This window comes from Homarus americanus, unplaced genomic scaffold, assembly GCF_018991925.1.
Source record: "Homarus americanus isolate GMGI-L3 unplaced genomic scaffold, GMGI_Hamer_2.0 scaffold24694, whole genome shotgun sequence".
NCBI lineage: Eukaryota > Metazoa > Arthropoda > Malacostraca > Decapoda > Nephropidae > Homarus > Homarus americanus.
Genome location: NW_024732780.1, coordinates 9,618,318 through 9,636,621, shown reverse-complemented (window position 1 = coordinate 9,636,621; position 18,304 = coordinate 9,618,318). Strand labels below are relative to the sequence as shown.

The 18,304-nt window shown below is 34.8% G+C and overlaps 1 protein-coding gene across 3 annotated transcripts in view; it reads right to left on the bottom strand.

The window, feature by feature from the left end:
* The window catches only part of LOC121869088 (multidrug resistance-associated protein 1-like), a 55,242-nt gene that overhangs the window by 30,118 nt on the left and 6,820 nt on the right, over window positions 1–18,304 (bottom strand). For 2 of the 3 annotated variants that reach the window (XM_042370236.1, XM_042370238.1), the window contains exons 5-20: window positions 17,309–17,434; window positions 15,349–15,542; window positions 14,459–14,479; window positions 12,673–12,870; window positions 11,360–11,540; window positions 10,334–10,502; window positions 9,520–9,671; window positions 8,102–8,239; window positions 6,914–7,060; window positions 5,729–5,813; window positions 5,368–5,570; window positions 4,080–4,256; window positions 3,315–3,482; window positions 2,038–2,221; window positions 1,305–1,419; window positions 975–1,107 (exon numbers count right to left, since the gene is read on the bottom strand). In XM_042370236.1, coding sequence (XP_042226170.1) covers window positions 975–1,107; window positions 1,305–1,419; window positions 2,038–2,221; window positions 3,315–3,482; window positions 4,080–4,256; window positions 5,368–5,570; window positions 5,729–5,813; window positions 6,914–7,060; window positions 8,102–8,239; window positions 9,520–9,671; window positions 10,334–10,502; window positions 11,360–11,540; window positions 12,673–12,870; window positions 14,459–14,479; window positions 15,349–15,542; window positions 17,309–17,434 — 2,391 coding nt within the window. The remainder of the gene's footprint in view (window positions 1–974; window positions 1,108–1,304; window positions 1,420–2,037; window positions 2,222–3,314; window positions 3,483–4,079; window positions 4,257–5,367; window positions 5,571–5,728; window positions 5,814–6,913; window positions 7,061–8,101; window positions 8,240–9,519; window positions 9,672–10,333; window positions 10,503–11,359; window positions 11,541–12,672; window positions 12,871–14,458; window positions 14,480–15,348; window positions 15,543–17,308; window positions 17,435–18,304) is intronic. The other variant, XM_042370239.1, reaches the window with a different exon arrangement.

The window sequence follows — 18,304 nt, the reverse complement described above, 5'->3', positions numbered from 1 at the left end:
TCATTTCTAGGTTGAAATCTGCTATTTAAACATCCAGCCTGGAAGAATGCTCCAGATAGGTCACCTCAGCATCACCCCGCAAAAAATGGCTTTCAAGTCCAATCCGCCATTCATTATCTTACGTCTGCTCTGAACTGGTTATGACTAAACTCTGAAGGTTTTTTCCTAATTAATAGTTTTACAGCTGACATCAATAAACAAATGAAGGCAAAAGAGTAACTTCATTATATTCAACAGCAAAACTCTCAAGCCTTCTCCCTTTTTAGGATAAAGTACTGTTTTACTCTGTGGTTATCCTTCATGGTCCCAGTATGAAGGCACTGTATAGGATATTCTAATTTTCAAATACAATATATTAAATTTCCAAATTCCAGTCACATTTTAAACTATTTCTAGAGCTGGGTTGTATGGGTATAAAAATCATTATCCACATACAAGAGCTTCTATTCTATACCACCAATACCCAAAAGCAGCCATCCACACTGCAACTTCCACTTTCCCATCCAGTTTAATTTACTCTATCCCATCAAACAACAAACTGAACAAGTCTGGTGACATCACACAATGTGCCTATACAGGTACAGTACTGTAGCAGTTTCAAGTAAACTTTATCAATAAATTTTCCAAAACTTTTTTAAGAAAATAAATCATGGCATAACAAGGGGTTTTATTACAAATTAAATAAATTGTATCCAAAGAGAAGATTCCTAAAAGCCAATCATTCTAATAAAACAGTGTTACATGGAACAAGGGTCAAGATATGTATATTTTCTTATATTACTTCCATAGATCTTAAAATAAACAAGAATTCACAAAATCCCTATACTGCATAGTACATCCATAACCTGCAGTATACAGTACTGCAAAAAAATAATATTAAACATTATTTAAGATTATATAAGAACAGTACAGTGGTGCATAACAAAGGGTTGTTATTAATTTCCCATTGTAAATAACAATGTAAAATGTTTTACCTTGCCAGTCTCAGCCTTCTCTGCTTCAATAAGTTTATCTCCAACCTTTTTTTCTGATGTGCCATTAACAGTTAGCTTTCCTTTGTCTGATTCACTGGTTCTTTTGCTGCCACGACGTGGACCACCATCCTTGCTGGGTGTTGTGGAAAAACAGAATAATGAATTATAGGAAAAAACACACTAATTATACTCGTATGTAGGCATGCACTTGTTACCCTTATATTTATCAAAGCATGGTACTGTACAATACAGTATTCCTATTCTAGTCTTTGGGATACATTATAAGATCATGTTACATAAATTATCAATCAAGTCAGAGACGATACTAACCTCTCACTATCAATACTCCTCTCACTCTCACTTTCCTTCTTATACCGATGTAACTGCTTCTGTATAACATCATCCCCCAAAGTACTCTTTAGTTGTAGTTTGATGTCTTCCAGATCTAAGGACATATATTTATTACAAAACATCTTATAATTTATAAATAAAATATCAAACAAAAGTAGTTTCTCTCTTCTGAGCCACAATAAAATGTTGTTGCAAAGGAAGGGGGGGGTGATGGCTGCACTATGTAAGTGGTGAGATAAGGAAAATTCTGCCACTGGGTCTTTCTGTTAGTTAGGAAAGGGAAATGATTGGTTAAACACACCTAATATTTAAGTAAAGTTTTACGATAAAAACAAAGCTGCGGAAAGATGCAGGAACATTTACTTAGGAATTCAGTACTGTACTTTAAAATGAAAGAGCAGAATTAGAAGATGCCAAAGCTCAGAAAGCATCACAATTCAAATGTAGACTCACTGAGCAGAGAATAAACTGCTGTATAGTAATCTAATTTTGATCAAATCCTCGAGTCTAAACAAATTAATCTCTGCTTCCCATCAAAACCTATGACTTCTGAGACCAGATCTGCCTCTGAAGTAACCTCAAAATAAAGTGAATATATGGTGTTCTTAACATTCACCTACAATCAAGCTTGAAATTTATATACCATGAATGAATATATATTCTATGCAACACTTTAAAACTAAGCCTTAAGAATACACCTGAACTTAATTACCTTCCAAGTCATCGTCCTCATCTGACCCTGCAATTAAATAATGAAGTAAGAACTCCTGGAATTCTCCTTTTCTTTCAAGCAGCTCCTTGTAAGAACCCTCTTCAGTGATGATCCCATCCTTAAGAACAATTATCTTGTCCACTTGTGGTAAGTATGTTAGACCATGTGTCACTAGGAAACGAGTCTGTGAACACACATTTCAAATTTAACTTATTGTTGAAGCCATGAGAAAACAAGTTCATGGGTTTATAGTATTATTATAAAGATAAGATGAAGAAACATGTGAAATTATAGAATTGGTACAGTATTAAAAATAAATTGTGAGAAATAGAACAATAACAATGGTTCATCTGAAGAATTGCCCAAACTTATTTCACCTGAAGATTACACACCCCAAGTAGTGCTAGGGCGGTTATTCTTCACGTGAAATATGCTGTAGGGCAATCCTCAGGTAATCCTTAATATTTATACACTGTACCTAAAAATACCTCCTTCAGATATTTGCCTTTCATGAAGCTGGAGTCTGCTGTTGCAAACAGGAGTTAGGATTATTTTTTTCAAATCAAGACAGTATTTTCATAGTCATTATGCAAACTTTTATGGTCATTGTACAAAATTCTTTTACACAAAATAAAAAAAAGAGAACTACAGGGGCCTACACACTGGCAAGGATGAGATCAAAATAAGCCTCGAGACCAAAATATTATGTATTTTATCCACGTTACAAACCTCCACACGAGCGTTTACTCAATAAGCCTAAGAGACGAAAAAGCTCCATGCACTTGAACCCAGTTCTCCCTGTACTGTAGTAAAAACTCACCATTCAAAGTTTTTCTCAGTTAATCAAGTTCATTAGCTTTATGATTTATCTTGCAACTTTATAGTTGTTTGTGAGATTTCAAACTGGATTTTGAAACCAAATCTAAGAGAGATAATCAATTTAGTTCAAATGAGAAACAGAGAAGTCAATCTTACAAGTCCTATGCAGCCTTAATTTGTGCTAATCTGATTCATGTGGTCTGTTTGCCACATGACATGTATTCTGACCTAGATAGACTTCAGTCTTTACTCTATGGCAAGGAATTACACAGAGGCAAGCAACAGAATACAGGTACTGTACAGTATTCATGCTTTCTGTTGTTCAATCCCTATGTGATCTGTGTTGTGTAACTTGTTATATGATCATTCTAATTAGGTAAACATGACTTACAATAAAAACACCATATTTGTGATATTATTGAGATTGCACCAAATGGAAAACCATCTACTATACAAACCTTATTCTTCAGCAGGCCTGTACGTCCAATTACTTGTTCAAATATGTGCTTGCCCACATGTGAGTCTACAGCACTCAGAGGATCATCAAGAAGGTAAATGTCTGCATCAGCATAAACAGCACGAGCTAAACTGATACGCTGCTTCTGGCCGCCACTCAAGTTGATTCCCTGCAGTATAAGTTAATGAATGCAAACCATGTTCATGTCAGTTCCGTCATCACTAAACTTATTTATCATTACAGTACACAATTACATAACCAAAATCCACGAGAAGCAAAGACTCAAGATCTACCAACGGTGGCATTGTATCACTGATCCAAATATTTATAGCTAATTTATCTCATGTGAGATCCAGCACAAAGCCCACTTCATTCAGTGGCATATCACCCAACACTGTATAATGAAAGATATGTACAGGTGTTAGTAAATTTTTTTATAAGCTAAATTCGTAAACTTTAAAATTAGGTACAATATTTCTCTTTGGGGAACAATCACCTGCCATAATGCTTGCCTCTGTTATAAAAGTACAGTACATAATTGTAAATGTACATTTTCACATCATTAAATGTAAAGATGGAAGCAAATACTGACTATGAAATTAGAAGTTTTCAAATATCTCTTTTTACTTGATACCTGAAAGCTAATCAATCTTCCATTACAAAAACAGCCACCAGGAGCCTGCACAAGTAGATATAAACTTTAATAGAAGAATAATGATCAGTGCTCTTTGCATGGGTGAGCTAACCAAAATATGAAATAACTCACTTTTTCGCCAATTTCAGTCTTATCACCTCCTGGGAGCATATCAATGTCAGCCTGTAATGCACATGCTCTCAAGCTTGCATCATACTGAGCAGTCTGTTTTGTCTGATTGAAAAGAATGTTGTTCTCCAAGGTGGCATTCTGGATCCAGGCTTGTTGAGGAACATAAGCAACATTACCCTGAAAGATAAGAGAACATCACACATGATACAGGTACTTGAATAACCTTTAGCTAGAGCTATCATGTTAAAGATCATAATATTAAATAGAGGATGCAGACATACTGTAGTTTGAAATTTGACAAAAAAATATACATTAAATATAAACACGGACTACAGTATATTTGTCGATGTTTAATGTGTTTTTCCTTCATAATATGTGAGTCCAAAAATTACTGTGTGTATTATACACCAAAGGAACAAGGTTAAGAACTGTGATAGTTGGTTGGCTGTATGGGTCCATATACTGACAGCTACCCTGGCTAATGTGTACTCTCTGAGAAGGTGGGGAAGTAATTGTTGTCTCCAGTCATAAAGGCCATTTCTAGCTTATCACCTGACAATCTTGCCACTCAGCTTTCTGACAATTAGGTTCCACATTAATATTTTGGTATTACAGTGTATATTTATTTATTTTTTAATTTTCGTTTTGTGGCACTGCAGTATTATCATATTTTCATTATTCAGTAATATAAATTATTTAGATAAATTTACCATAAATGTAAAAAAAATATATTTTGGTTGTTTGGTGAGGACACTCAGCAGTGTTCATGCATCACCTTCTCACACAGATAAGGAGGTCAGGCTCACTGTCCCCTTTCTAGTTATGGAGAATTGATGTATTGTTTTTTAATGATTAAAGAAAGTGTGGACATTTATTTCGATCAATTTAATGATGAGTAAAATGCGTATGTTACAGTGTTTTCTATACTGGTAGGAGAAAACATTTACCGTATAGTACCTACAAAAATATTCAATTTCAATGAACACTGACATCTTGTTTTACAGTACCACCTGTACATGTACCATATAATGGCAAGTGCAAATATTTATTACTGGCGAGTACCATTTTACTGGTGTTCACGTAATTTTTCTTTTTTCTTTTCTGTTCAATTATATAAGAGTAGATACTAAATAGCTATGTGAATTTACTATTATGTTTTTTCTCTATTTTATTTTAAAATAATAGTGTATCTTGTACACCAGAGCATCTTATACCCTAAGTCTTTTTAAAGTATGTACAGCATTCTGCTTTGACAGTTAATAATAAGAAATTAACTATTTAACTTTACCTTAATATTTACTCTCCCTGAAATTTTTTCCATCTCTCCAAGAATGGCTGAGCAGAGGGAGGACTTGCCAGCTCCAACACCTCCAACAACAGCAACCAAAGAACCCTTGGGTATACTTATGTTAATACCTCTGAGTACTGGTTTGCTATCTTCCTCTCCATGTTCCCATGCAAAGGTTCCATTCTCAATTACAATGGGTCTATCTGAAAAGCACTCAAATAATGTACTTTAAAGTGAATGGCACATTGCTTTGGTTTTTCAAAAGTATATTACTGCAATTGAGAGGGAAGACTACTCCACTCTTTGTTGACCAAGAATAATAAATTAATACAAACAAAGACAAACTGTACTGGTAACTTACTCTCTGTGTTCTCTCTGGTGACACTGTTTGGGTCCAGCTCATTGGCATTCATAAATTTGTTCATTCTTTTGAGGGAAACATTTGCCTTTAAAAGAAAATGAAGTTAACTTAATATAAATCAACAATTATGAAATACCTCACACATATAGTTATTCTTGTATTAAGTCCTGATCAATACAGTATTGCTTCATAAAATAAATTTAATATTCTAAGGCAGTCAAAGCTTCTTTGACAATCTTCCACTACTATAGGATGGCTTGTGTCCTCCCATGTGGAAGGTAAGTGCAATCTTGGGGCTCTCAAAATACTACCTACACAATAAAAAACCCACCTAATTTAGCTTTACCAGTGGGTCACAATAAAGTAAAAGACAAAGATGATCAAGGGTTCAAAGAAGCACTGGAGGAGGCTGAGAATAACATGGATGTGGAGGATAAAAAAGATATGGAAGTCAATGGAGCATTTTCATGTGAGATCACTTTACTACTAGTCTGCCAAACTTAAAAATTGTACATATTTGATAAAAGCGTGTAAAGAGGGACTGAATAATTAACTATGTTAACAATGTTGCTATTTGAACAACTAATGGGTAATGTAACCAAGCTTGACAAGACAGATATTTTTCTTTCATCTTTTAATCATACTCATTATTCAAGTGAAGAAAATACTGTAAGAGAATCATCAGACTATAGGTGATGTACAGTCTCGTTCAAGATTCTTTGAACACTGCTGGCAACTCAAGGCTGTTTGTTTACTATAGTACGTAGTAAAAACTATGAATAAATGTAAAAGCAATCAGTGATTGGTTGCTTAGTTCCCCGTTGCTTAATTTAATGGTTGGGCTTTGTTGTTTCGTATTTTATTGTACTACATAATACAGTAAACAAACGGCCTTGAGTTGCCAGCTGTCTCCAGCAGTGTTCGAAGAATCTTGAACAAGACTGTACAAGACTCACCCACATCAACTGTGATCCCATTTTAGGCAAATGATTATAAAATATTTGACAGGATATCACAGAAAAACAAAAAAGAGAAACGGTATGCAATAAGACACAGTTTTCCACTCTTTAAATAGGTACAAAAATAAAAAAATAAATATATAAATAAAAAAAAACCCATACATTATAGTTAATGTTTTTATGAAATAAATATTGGATATACAAAATGTAATTTGTCCAGACTTACCTGCACTAGGCTTGTGATGAGCATGGGCAACATAGCAATGGGAAAGCGCAGGAGATTGAACAGTGCAAGGGATACGAATGCAGTTTTGGCATCTAAAATATTTTCTGAAGACAAATTTACGTAGGTGGCAAAGGTAGCCAGAGACACCTGTAGGAAGAGACAAAGCAAACTCATAAATTAGAAAGAATAAGAACCAAATAAGATTTAAGCACATCATAATGCTTCCCTACCCACATGCCATACCACACATTTGGGGACAATTTACCTCTATATCTTGCATATTAGTAAATCATTTGAACATAATCACACAAGTTCTCACAGTACAGCTAACATGACCATACCTAAAACCACAATACGTATTCTTATCCACATTATGGGTGGAATTGGAGGTTTCAGGACTTGACACACCCTAAGCTATTTTTCTTACAGAATACAAAAAATGCCACCATTTAGTTTCTGTTTTCAAAAAATTCCCTTAACAGAACCAACTCACACATGGCACGGCAAGACCAGTACATAAGTTACCTTATTCTAATCTTTGTAACCCCAAAACCAGATAAATTAAGATATTTATTCTAAGGAAGGTCTTATCTACACTGTACATGTTTATCACCTCCAACTATTAGAATTTCATCTTTCTTTCATGTACTCATCCTGGTACAGAGACCACATGATCATATCATTCATAGCTGGGGCAGAAATCCCTAATGCTTCATAGAAAGTCATAAAGACATGCTGATTTTAATCTCCTTCTGGAGCTCAATCTGTGCACAGTGTAAATAATACCAGTCCCACAGGCATGAACTGTGTATAAATCAATGCACTCATTTTGAACCTACCCAGTAAGCAACTATGATTAGAGATCTAAGTAAGAAAGGTAGATGAAAGAAGTACATCAGTGAAACAAGCAGCCAAGAAGACTTACATTAGATGAAATTGTAGGTTGTCATAACAATCTGTGTGAATATAAATGCAAAAAGGAAAGCCATTCATATGGTACACAAAAGAGATATTAATTGGAAGAAAGACCATTACTGAACTTTAAATACATATGAAAGAAAACATAATTATTAGGAATGTCAGGGAAACCATTAATCATTCTAATAAAAAAGCATTTTTAGAAGCTAAAGACTTGATAAACAGAAAAACCCTTCCAAAGAATTTCAAGTCAATCTTCTTGTATCTTACCAGAAATGGTGTGGAAGTCCAAATGAAGTTTGAACCCCCATTCAGAATAGCTGTCTGCTTCAGGATCTTAACCTCCTTATTACGTACAGCAATCACTTGATTCTCAAAAGATGGTTCCCATGCATACAACTTCAAAACCTGCAAATCCAACATAAATATTAAGTGGGTTTAGTTCTCTAAATTATTAATATTTTAAAGAAACACTTGAGAAACAAACAATTCAATATAATTATCACATCCAATACAACCTCTTTCATCTGAAATTATATCACCCTGATTTTCAGTCTTAACTAAATAGCTGGTCAGCAGAGCCTTTAATAAAATTTTGAACTGGTCAAAACTCCTGAAGTACTGGGCAATGATGGTCAGAAGACATATGGATAGTTTCAGCATCAGCAACTATGCATGCTTGCAACAGCAAATTACCCTCCTCTCCAACTGAGAACACATTCATGATCCTGCCTTGAAGTGAACATGTTAATATCCAAGGCAAGATTAGTTCACAAATAAATTTTCTATCTCAGAGCAATTAACTACAGTACCAAGATTTAGCAATCCAGTTTAGCCTGAAAATCCACTGGCAAGGGCTTATTCAAGTACAATACTGTACTGCACTAAGGAGCACTAAGAGAGAGTAATGGTAAATTCTATGATTCAAGTGTTTGAATACTAACTGCATAATCAAAACTAACCGTGGTACACAATCACCCTAGCCTCCCCAATTAAAGCGAGGTACCCATTCACAAAAGTGCCTGAAGCATGAACCAGCAACCCTTAGGTCAGGAAACAAGCATAATATCCATTCAACTGTTACCGGTGACCTGTGGACCTGATTTACTCTTCCCCGAGTCCATCTTCCAATTTACCTTCCTGCCCATAACTTTTGGTATGCAAGTTTGATGATGGATAAGCATTATTTAGAATAGTTTTCCACATTTACACTTTATATTTCCATGTTTCAGCTTTGTTAAAAAAGATTTTGTGTTAGCAAGCATGAAATTAACTGGAAGATCAGCATTTGGTAAAAAACAAAAATTAACTAAGAGACTACTAGGTGGAGTACAAGGCAAGATAGCATAAAACAGTGAGTACAAAATGTAAAGAAAGGACACTGTACAAATACTATTCCCCACAGGCAAAATGACATTACAGAACAATATACCTTGTGCTCAACGGGATGATATCACGTGTAGCGAGAGGAAATTACATTTAAAATCCACAGGCAACATACTATAGAACAGCATGCTCTCCAAGTAAATTATAATTGTGGAGAGGTTATTCTACTGCTCCCCGAAAGGATGCCAAAAAACATTATGCACTGCTGAAAGAGGAGATGTTATGAGAAGAAACTGTATAATCTTATAATACTGTCAGATAGCCGCATCAATTAGTCTTTACCAATGAACTCGAAAACTGACCTTTATACCATTCAGGATTTCATTCATAAGCTTTACACGGTGATCTTTGTTCTTCATTTGTTGTACCTGTAGTTGTTTCATCTTATTGGCTAACGCCCCATTCACAGGGATGAGCACAATCATAACTACCAAGCCAGAGAGTACAGATGGACCTGGGAGAAATTAATGATTAAGTAGGACAAATGGGAATGAGTAACTGAACAAAACAAACATATCATTATTGGGGATTTCATTTTGAATCTGCTAGCCAAAATGAAAATTACAATTGGCATTTAAGCAAATTCAAATTATTCCTGAAAAATAATCTTTGTTTATTTGAAAAACATTACCTTGAATTCTGTTAATTTGTAACCGGTACTGCTTTCCATATTCTAGTCACTGAAAATTTTCTCGTTTACCTTATGATTTCCAGTAGGTAAAACAAAGGCCCCTTTAACCCACCCCCATCAAATCAGTTTTTGGTCTTAGGCTTAAACATTTAGCAAATACCCTGAGGATTATCAACTTTGAATAAAAACAAAATATTGTGAGGTACATTAAAATACTAGACAGAGACAGAAGATAAGAAAGAGAGCATTAGACAATAATAAAAAGATCACCCAGATGGGTGCCAAGACTGTACAGTTCTGAGGAGATTCTACATGAGCCATTACGGTGTACAAAAGAAGGTAAGAAGTTTGCTGATTAGTATAAGAGGCAGTGAAATGTGTGTAAAGACTACTAGAGGAAAAATTACATGTGAATAAGTTGTGCAATCACGGTTAGTCAATAAAAAGATTCTTCAACACAACACCCAAAATATCTCTTGCCTCACCCAAAAGGTCCCAAAGGAAGTAGAGAGCTATGGCAATCTGTAATGGTGCAGACCAGATCATGTTCACATAAGTAGTAAGGTCCATGAATCGCTGAGCGTCAACTGACATCAAGTTTACTATTTCCCCAACTGTCGACTCTTTCCGAGCAGAATTGGAGATTTTCATGGCCTGAAAAAAGCAAAATATTAGTAACATACTACTGTTCATTTCTTTATTGTATATTACAATCACTTTAATAGAGATATCAGTTACAAAGACGATGCAGCTTGGAGGGCTGCCATTAGGTAAACACAGCTAACTCCTGCAAGTGTAGAAAATAATCATAAAACAGAGGAAGACGATCCATACACAGAAAAGTGGGAAAGGAGTCAATATAATAATGTGTTATTCTTCGAGTATTATATCCACTTCAAACAAAAAATTAAACAGGTACTGGTATTATTTATCCTTTCAGTCCTAAGTTTGGTCTATTTGTGGTAAAAAAAAAAAAATTACAAATCAATTGAACATAATTTTAAAAGCCATAAACAGCAAAAACAAAACAAATATAGAGCTACTATGTCTTCCTGGCATCTTCCTGCTGACAGGCTGTGTACTGTATATACTGAAGCTAAATTTCATCATGATTATCACACTCCTCAATATCACTACTTTCCATCAAAATTACATCTATTACTGCCTCTATTGCCACACATTCTTATCTACCAGATGCATTGGTATCACTCTCAATGCTGCCAGATACACATTCTGATGATCGTCCTTCCTCAATAGTATTTGTTGGGTAACTTAGCAGCTGTCAATATTCTTGGGGTGAATTATTACTATTGGTGACATATGGCATCATTTGGCAGCTCAAGGCCACTTCAGGATATTTGAAATAGGGTGGGAAGCATCAGTCCATATCTCATATGTGTGTAGGACTCTGGTCTCAAGTGTAAGACTACATGGGTTAAAGTCCTTATAAATGCTAAAACAGAAAGAAAGAGCAGCATGTCTTACATATAACAACTTGCTAAGTTTCTCACCTTTCGATAAACTGCCGAGACAACTCCTGTACGTACCCGAAGGCCCACTAACATCATCCTCATGAAATATTGACTAAGTATAAAGGATTGTAACTGGGCACATGCCAGCATTATCACAGCATAAAAGTATCCATGCCACATAGGTTCTTCCCCATCACTTTCAGAAAAGTTTATCAACAAACTGAAAAAAAAAGAAAAAAATCCACATCTTTCTTTTATTTGCTACAGCTTTAAATACAAATAAATGCCACAAAACAAGATATAAGGTAGTACCCAACATCTGTATTGCTGAAATATTTGCCACATGTTACACAGATAGCCTCTAGCCTGAACAAGTGCTGTTGGTTTAAACAGTGGTTCAGTATTAGAAAATAAGATTAGACAGATATGGATGAGAAATTGGTAAAACAGATTTATAAAAGCACACAGAGAGGCAAGAGATATACTGATGAATAGATGGTCAGACTAGAGGTAAACCAACTTAACCCTTATACTGTGATTTCCCCATATGAGCGTAGCCATTTTCTAAATTAAGTGTCTATTTTAGCATTCATCAAGAGAATCACATATCCTAGTAAACCTGCTTGTTCTACCCACACCTCAGTAAGGCTCTCAAGTGCCTTTATCACCGTGGAAATGCATATTAATCACCAATAGTGGCAGTCTGCCCTCCAACACCCCCACCTCCTCCCTAGCAGCTCAAGCTCACTTAATGCTACACTACAGCTGAACAAATGTTTATTAAATGATTTATAATTTCATTTTCATTCTTCTGCATATATATCCTTCATTTCCTAAGTATATAACAAGGTTTAAAAAGTTTTAAAGACTGTTTTTGTGCATACAGCACTGTAGTAAGCCAGTTTTTCATTAAAATGATCATAGATAATGTAAAATGGAGCATCAATATGTAAAACTGTAATGACTCAACTTATTATGCAATATACTGATGAGAAGCATTATCAAAGTTGGAGATGAAGGATTTACTTTTTTGCTGCAGGCAGTATACAGTATACACAAGTTGAATATAATGAGAAATGTAAGTGTGTGTGTGTGTGTGTGTTCCTGCTTACTGTTTTGGCCTTTTAATGCTGCTTCTGACAATTTTCCTACACCAACTCTCCCTACCATCTTCCTGTTTCTTAAGAAAGAAAGGAGACAGAAGGCAGATCAATAAGGCTTCTGCATTACTTGATCCATCCCATAAAAATAGGAGAAAAGAAAAATAGATAGATTATACAGATCAAAACAGCATAGAAGGATGAATTGATAAGACATAAACAGATAAATTAACACTTTCCTGTAGAACTTACCTGAGAATCTGTGGACTTATGAACTGCAAGCAATCATGGATGAGCTTGAGAAAAGCACCCATGAGGAAAGATGGTGCAAACATGCGCACCATGGTGGGCAAGATGGACAAGTAGTGCTCCTTGTTGCCTGCAGTACCCGTGATTTCTACATGGGTAGCATTGTTGGTACAGGTGGCTGATGTGTGAGACTCGCCCTTCCTGTTGATTGATTAATGCACTCTAGCTCAATACTGGCAGTTTTATTTGCTGGCATTAAAAACATGATACATCCCATGAGAAATTTTACCCTAAAAACACAAAATGAAAATATTACTAGATAAAAAAATACATAAAAAACAATGAATTGACATACAGTACTGTACCTGGATAAAGTTGTGACAAACTTTTTGACTACTATTCTGGACAGAGATGTAAGAGCAGATATAACTAAAGAGCTGGATGAGAAAAGTAACAGTTCTGTGAATGACTACCAACCTTGAACTCATTATGCTACAATGAAACACTACAGTAACTCCCGATCTTGGATTCCTTATGACACAATCAACTCATGCTTCAGTAAACACACCATCTTGGCTTCATTAAGATATAAATAACACACAAAATTACTACCAAGTCTAGCTCTAGCCTCTTGCAGATAAAACAAGGTTGTCATTTAGTGCCGGTAAGTCCCTTGCTGTATTACAACCAAGTCCATTGATGCTGAAACAGTTTATATACGGTACTAGTAATTGATCTCACTAATACTGTAGCTTGTGATGACTCCACACACACACTTAACAAATTATACAGAAATCCAAAATGCAGAGAATAAAAACATGCATTATCCTATCCCCCCCCTCCAGGACCAGCAGGGGAGAGCTATGACAAAGATGCACATTACACTACTCATATTGATCTCCTATTAAGTGGTATTAAGAAAGAATAGTTGAAACATATGCTAAATGTGTAGAGATCTTCAAGAAAACATGGCCCAAATCTCTAGCTAACACTTTAAAAAATTATCTTCAATGGCCTTAAATTAGAATAAAAGTACTATGGACATGCCTAGAGTCAACCAAGACAGCAAAACATGTAGCCTCCATCATTTCATATCATCCTGCTTTACTCGACTTAAGTATCTGGCAAAGTAACACCTCAGTGAACTGGTTTGGCAATGACACTTGCCTGATCTTTTACTGCACTTATAATCTGTAAAAAATAAATAAAAATTGGAAGCTAGAAGGTTGCCAGATCTCCTTTGACAGGGTCCTATTCCATCAGTAAGTGTACTGTGTGTAAGGATTAGTTTACCAAAAAGGAAACCACTCTTTCACTTTAGCCAGGACCATTCATTTACAAAGCACATATTCTACTGTCAAACAACAAAATCACTTACAATGACTAACAGTTGCATAGAAACAATTACATAATTACATTTTTACAGACTGAAAACTGACCATTCAATAATATAATTACATAAGACAGGAGATAATGTCACCCTTGGATTTACAATAATATAAAAAGGTATACAGTACTGGGGATAACTCATCAGTAATCTTGCAATAGAATGAAAAAATAAATTTGCAGAATTTATAATCATTGGTTTCTAAAGATGAAATATAATTGTATTCATGCGCTTAGCTCAGACTTTCCATAATCTATGGTACAAGCAGCTCAAGCAAGGAAAATATGACTACAAGGGTATGGAACAAATAAGCATACGGTACAGTAATTCTGGCAAGCTTCCAATATTCAGATGCTTTTTATTGCCTGTTTTAGACAAGCTTGCTGTGTCAACCATACTTACCCAAAATTGTCCCAAAATTTCCTGAGAGCAAGTGGGTTAGAAAGGGTAATATAAAGAATTTTCTTATTCAGTATCTCTGAGTAAATTTCAATAGAAAAGAAAAGTATCAATACACCTGCACTATCTTTAATTTTTATCAAATTTAGTTCATCACCATCTGCTCTAAAACACTGTACATTCTTCAGACAGAATTGCTCACACCATATTCCATGGGTTCCTACACACTGATTTTATCATTAATCTAAGATGTCTTTTTCAAAGTAGACAAAGTAAATATATATATATATATATATATATATATATATATATATATATATATATATATATATATATATATATATATATATATATATATATATATATATATATATATATATATATATATATATATATATATATATATATATATATAACAGTTACCGGCCATGACCCATGAGATATGGTAGTAAACAATCAGTAACAAACCCAAAGACTCCCATCTTGATCCGACAGCAAATTCAGACAGCCAAACAAAGGAACTGGTTACATGATGAGTTTCAGATTGTCCAAGTGTTCAGAGTCTATACCTTTCTACAACAAGATTTCCCTTCAATATGTATAGTATATCACACATGTGCTTGCATTCTTGTATTCTCTCCTCCTCATTCCTCACTCCATTTAATCTCCTCATTCCATGACCAGTTCTAAAAACAATGAAGTTGCTGTGTCTGGATTCTTGCTGTATATCACTGTCTCGCTTACACACATCACAGTTCAGTACACTGATTTCAGACAACCACAAATTTTAAGCATCATGATCATTATTAATTGATTCATCATGGTAGAATCAAAGTATTACTGAGTAATTAATCAAAATAAAAAAAAAAATAAGTCACATGCACTGTACTTACTTGTAGGCTTTTGCAGTAGTTTTCCTCCAGTTTTTATCCCATACTGTAACTACAGTGCGCGAAGCATTTTCATAAGATAAATCCCAAAGGTGTGTCTCTTTTATAGGGTTTTTGTAGCCTTTCCAAAACAACCCATCCAACCAGGAGTAGGTTATCCGGCAAAGGAAGGATGCCCCATTCTCAGGACAGGGTCTCTTTTAAACCAAAACAGCAGAATTTTAATCATCTAGACAATGCAGTAATTACAGTAAGAAAACTGTATAGGGAGATAGAAAGATACACTCAAGTCAAAAGAATATTCTAAAGAAACAATTAGGCATCTTTTCTTAGCTTCCCTGCAATTCCTAACTGCTGCAGATAACTCTCCCCTGACAGGGTGGCCATCAGAGAAGAGTCTCCAGGCTGCCCTATCCCTAATATATCTCCTTTGGCCTCTCTATTCTTTTTAGCCCTTCCACTATTTTCACCTTACAATACTGCACCATTCTCACTCCCAAATACCTGAAATCTTAAACCACCTCCAAGATCTGAACAATGACATCAAATCTTAATTCAACTTATTTGTACACTCATTACTTTATTGTACATTTTCATGATTTACCTACACTTTATAATTTGTGTCTTCATTAATTCTTTCATAAATTAAATCAGAATACGTATCACTCAAAGCACACCAAATGACCACACACAAAAAATAAAAATATACAACAAAAAAAGAATTCTGAAATGATATCTTATAGCCATCCTATCTACAATTCAGTACTGTGTATAGCAAAAATAATGACTGAATAATGAATTACAATAATTGGTTAATGAAGTACTTTAGCAAAAGTATGTTAACTAAACCTGAATACTGTATTCAAGTGGGGTGAATCAGACCATGTAGAGTGCTCTGATAATAAAAAATTATGAACCTGCATGTTACTGTTATATTTACCGAGTTCTAGGTAAATTTAGGTGGGCCAGACTCATCAAATAAGATTTATTGGGACAATTGGACCACAATGTTTTCTGCTTTGCTGTCTGTTTAATAATCATTCACGCACCCATCTGCTTCCTTGGTGTTCTTCTCTCCTCACCTTTATACAGTACCACCCTTCTCTCTCCTTCATCCCCCACCCCCTCTCCTACCATTCACTTCTTATTACAGATACACTTTTTATTTATTTTTTTTAATCCTTCAGTGCTCAAGTAGTAACAGAACAGACCCTGATCTTTACACAGGTTGCCTGCTTCACTCCATTTCGTATAAAAAAATATAATGAATATGGACACTTTGTATTGACCATGGCTTCAAAAATATAGAATGAATTAAATTCTTGATGCTACAGCATTATCAACAGTAATATTCTATAAATGAATCTTCTTGACCTCATTTTGGATCACTGTTTGTGGTCAAAAACAATCTTTCTGAATCTTGTGAGAATAAACACAATTGTTCCACTGAGCCATGATACAAGAAGTTAACAGCACTGTACACTGAGAAAGGGAGAGGAAACTTTTACCCCACCAACATTAGTGTTCACACTTTACAATTATTGTAGTAACAACAAAACACAATTCAAAACTGCTGTATGCTATTTTTACACCTTTCTCATATCCATAGTATCAACTACTAATTTTTTTTTCAGTGATACTGCATTTAGCTTAACAGCATACGATAGAGGGGGAAGCCCTGAAAATCACCCCATGTCCAGGTGTGGCCCTATTCACCTCACATCCAGGAGTAGCTTGATTTACCCCACTCAACACTAATTAGGTGAATAAAGAATAATACTAAAAACAATATAATATAAAACAAATCCCCATCCACACATATGAATAAACAGGTACAGTCTTGTTAAAATCTAGAGCAGCAATGAAATTTTTACTTATTACTTTTCTCCTTAACATCCCCCCCCAAAGATATCATTCATTAGACAGCTTATCATACTAATCTAATAAAAACATATCAATTTACCTCTCCTTTTGGGTAGTCAAGATGCAATGGGGTAGCATCACCAAAGCAGTTGAAAATAAGCATCAGCACAATCAGTGGGAAGTATACCATGTAGGTTCCAAATGTTAAGGACTCTGTTTCAGTCCACTGCAATACAAATAAAGTAGTGATAATTCTACCCCACACAATAAAAGAAGATAATTAATGTTCTCATTTAAACAGGCACACTATAATTTGATTTTCATACCTATACAATTATCATACTCATATTCCTGGCCTAGATACCCTGGAAATTTACCGATATGTATGAGAACCCATGCAAGAGTGTAAAATTACCAAAAAATTGTGGGGATGATGATATTATAATGCATTATGGGTATCAAATATTAATAAATTATGATTAAAAAGGTCATGATGAAAAGACACACAATTGCACAATGTTACGTAGAAATGCTATTCATAAGACATGACCCACACCAATTTATATCATCTAAAAACCTTGTACATACAGACTGACAAAAGTATTTTATTTATTTTTTTATGAGGTATAGTGTGCCTGTTTTAGCTCAAGCATATGAGGGCAAAACACAAATTAAACAAAAGTAAAAAGATAAGTAATATAATTGGAATGGCCATCATGAAATAGATTTTTAGGTTGTAATATTAATTGCATAATTATGAATACAGTACTTTAGTGCAGACTGAAAAGGTTGATGGATAACAGGAATGAATTGAAGGTATCCAAATTGGCAGACTCCACCAAATCTGAGCCACTTTAAATTATTCATACAACAAACATTTACTTATATACAGTGGTCCCTCGGTTACCGAACAGTTCGGTTAACGAATTACCTTCCACAAGAATCTCCAATTCGGTTAACAAAAAAAAATTCGATTCACGAAATCCTTACGAAAATCACGTTTTGTTGAGAGCATCAGCTGATGGAATGGTCTGCCAATTCAGTAATCTGTTCTATGTTTACATTCGTTTCCAATGGAGTAAATATCAATAAAGTT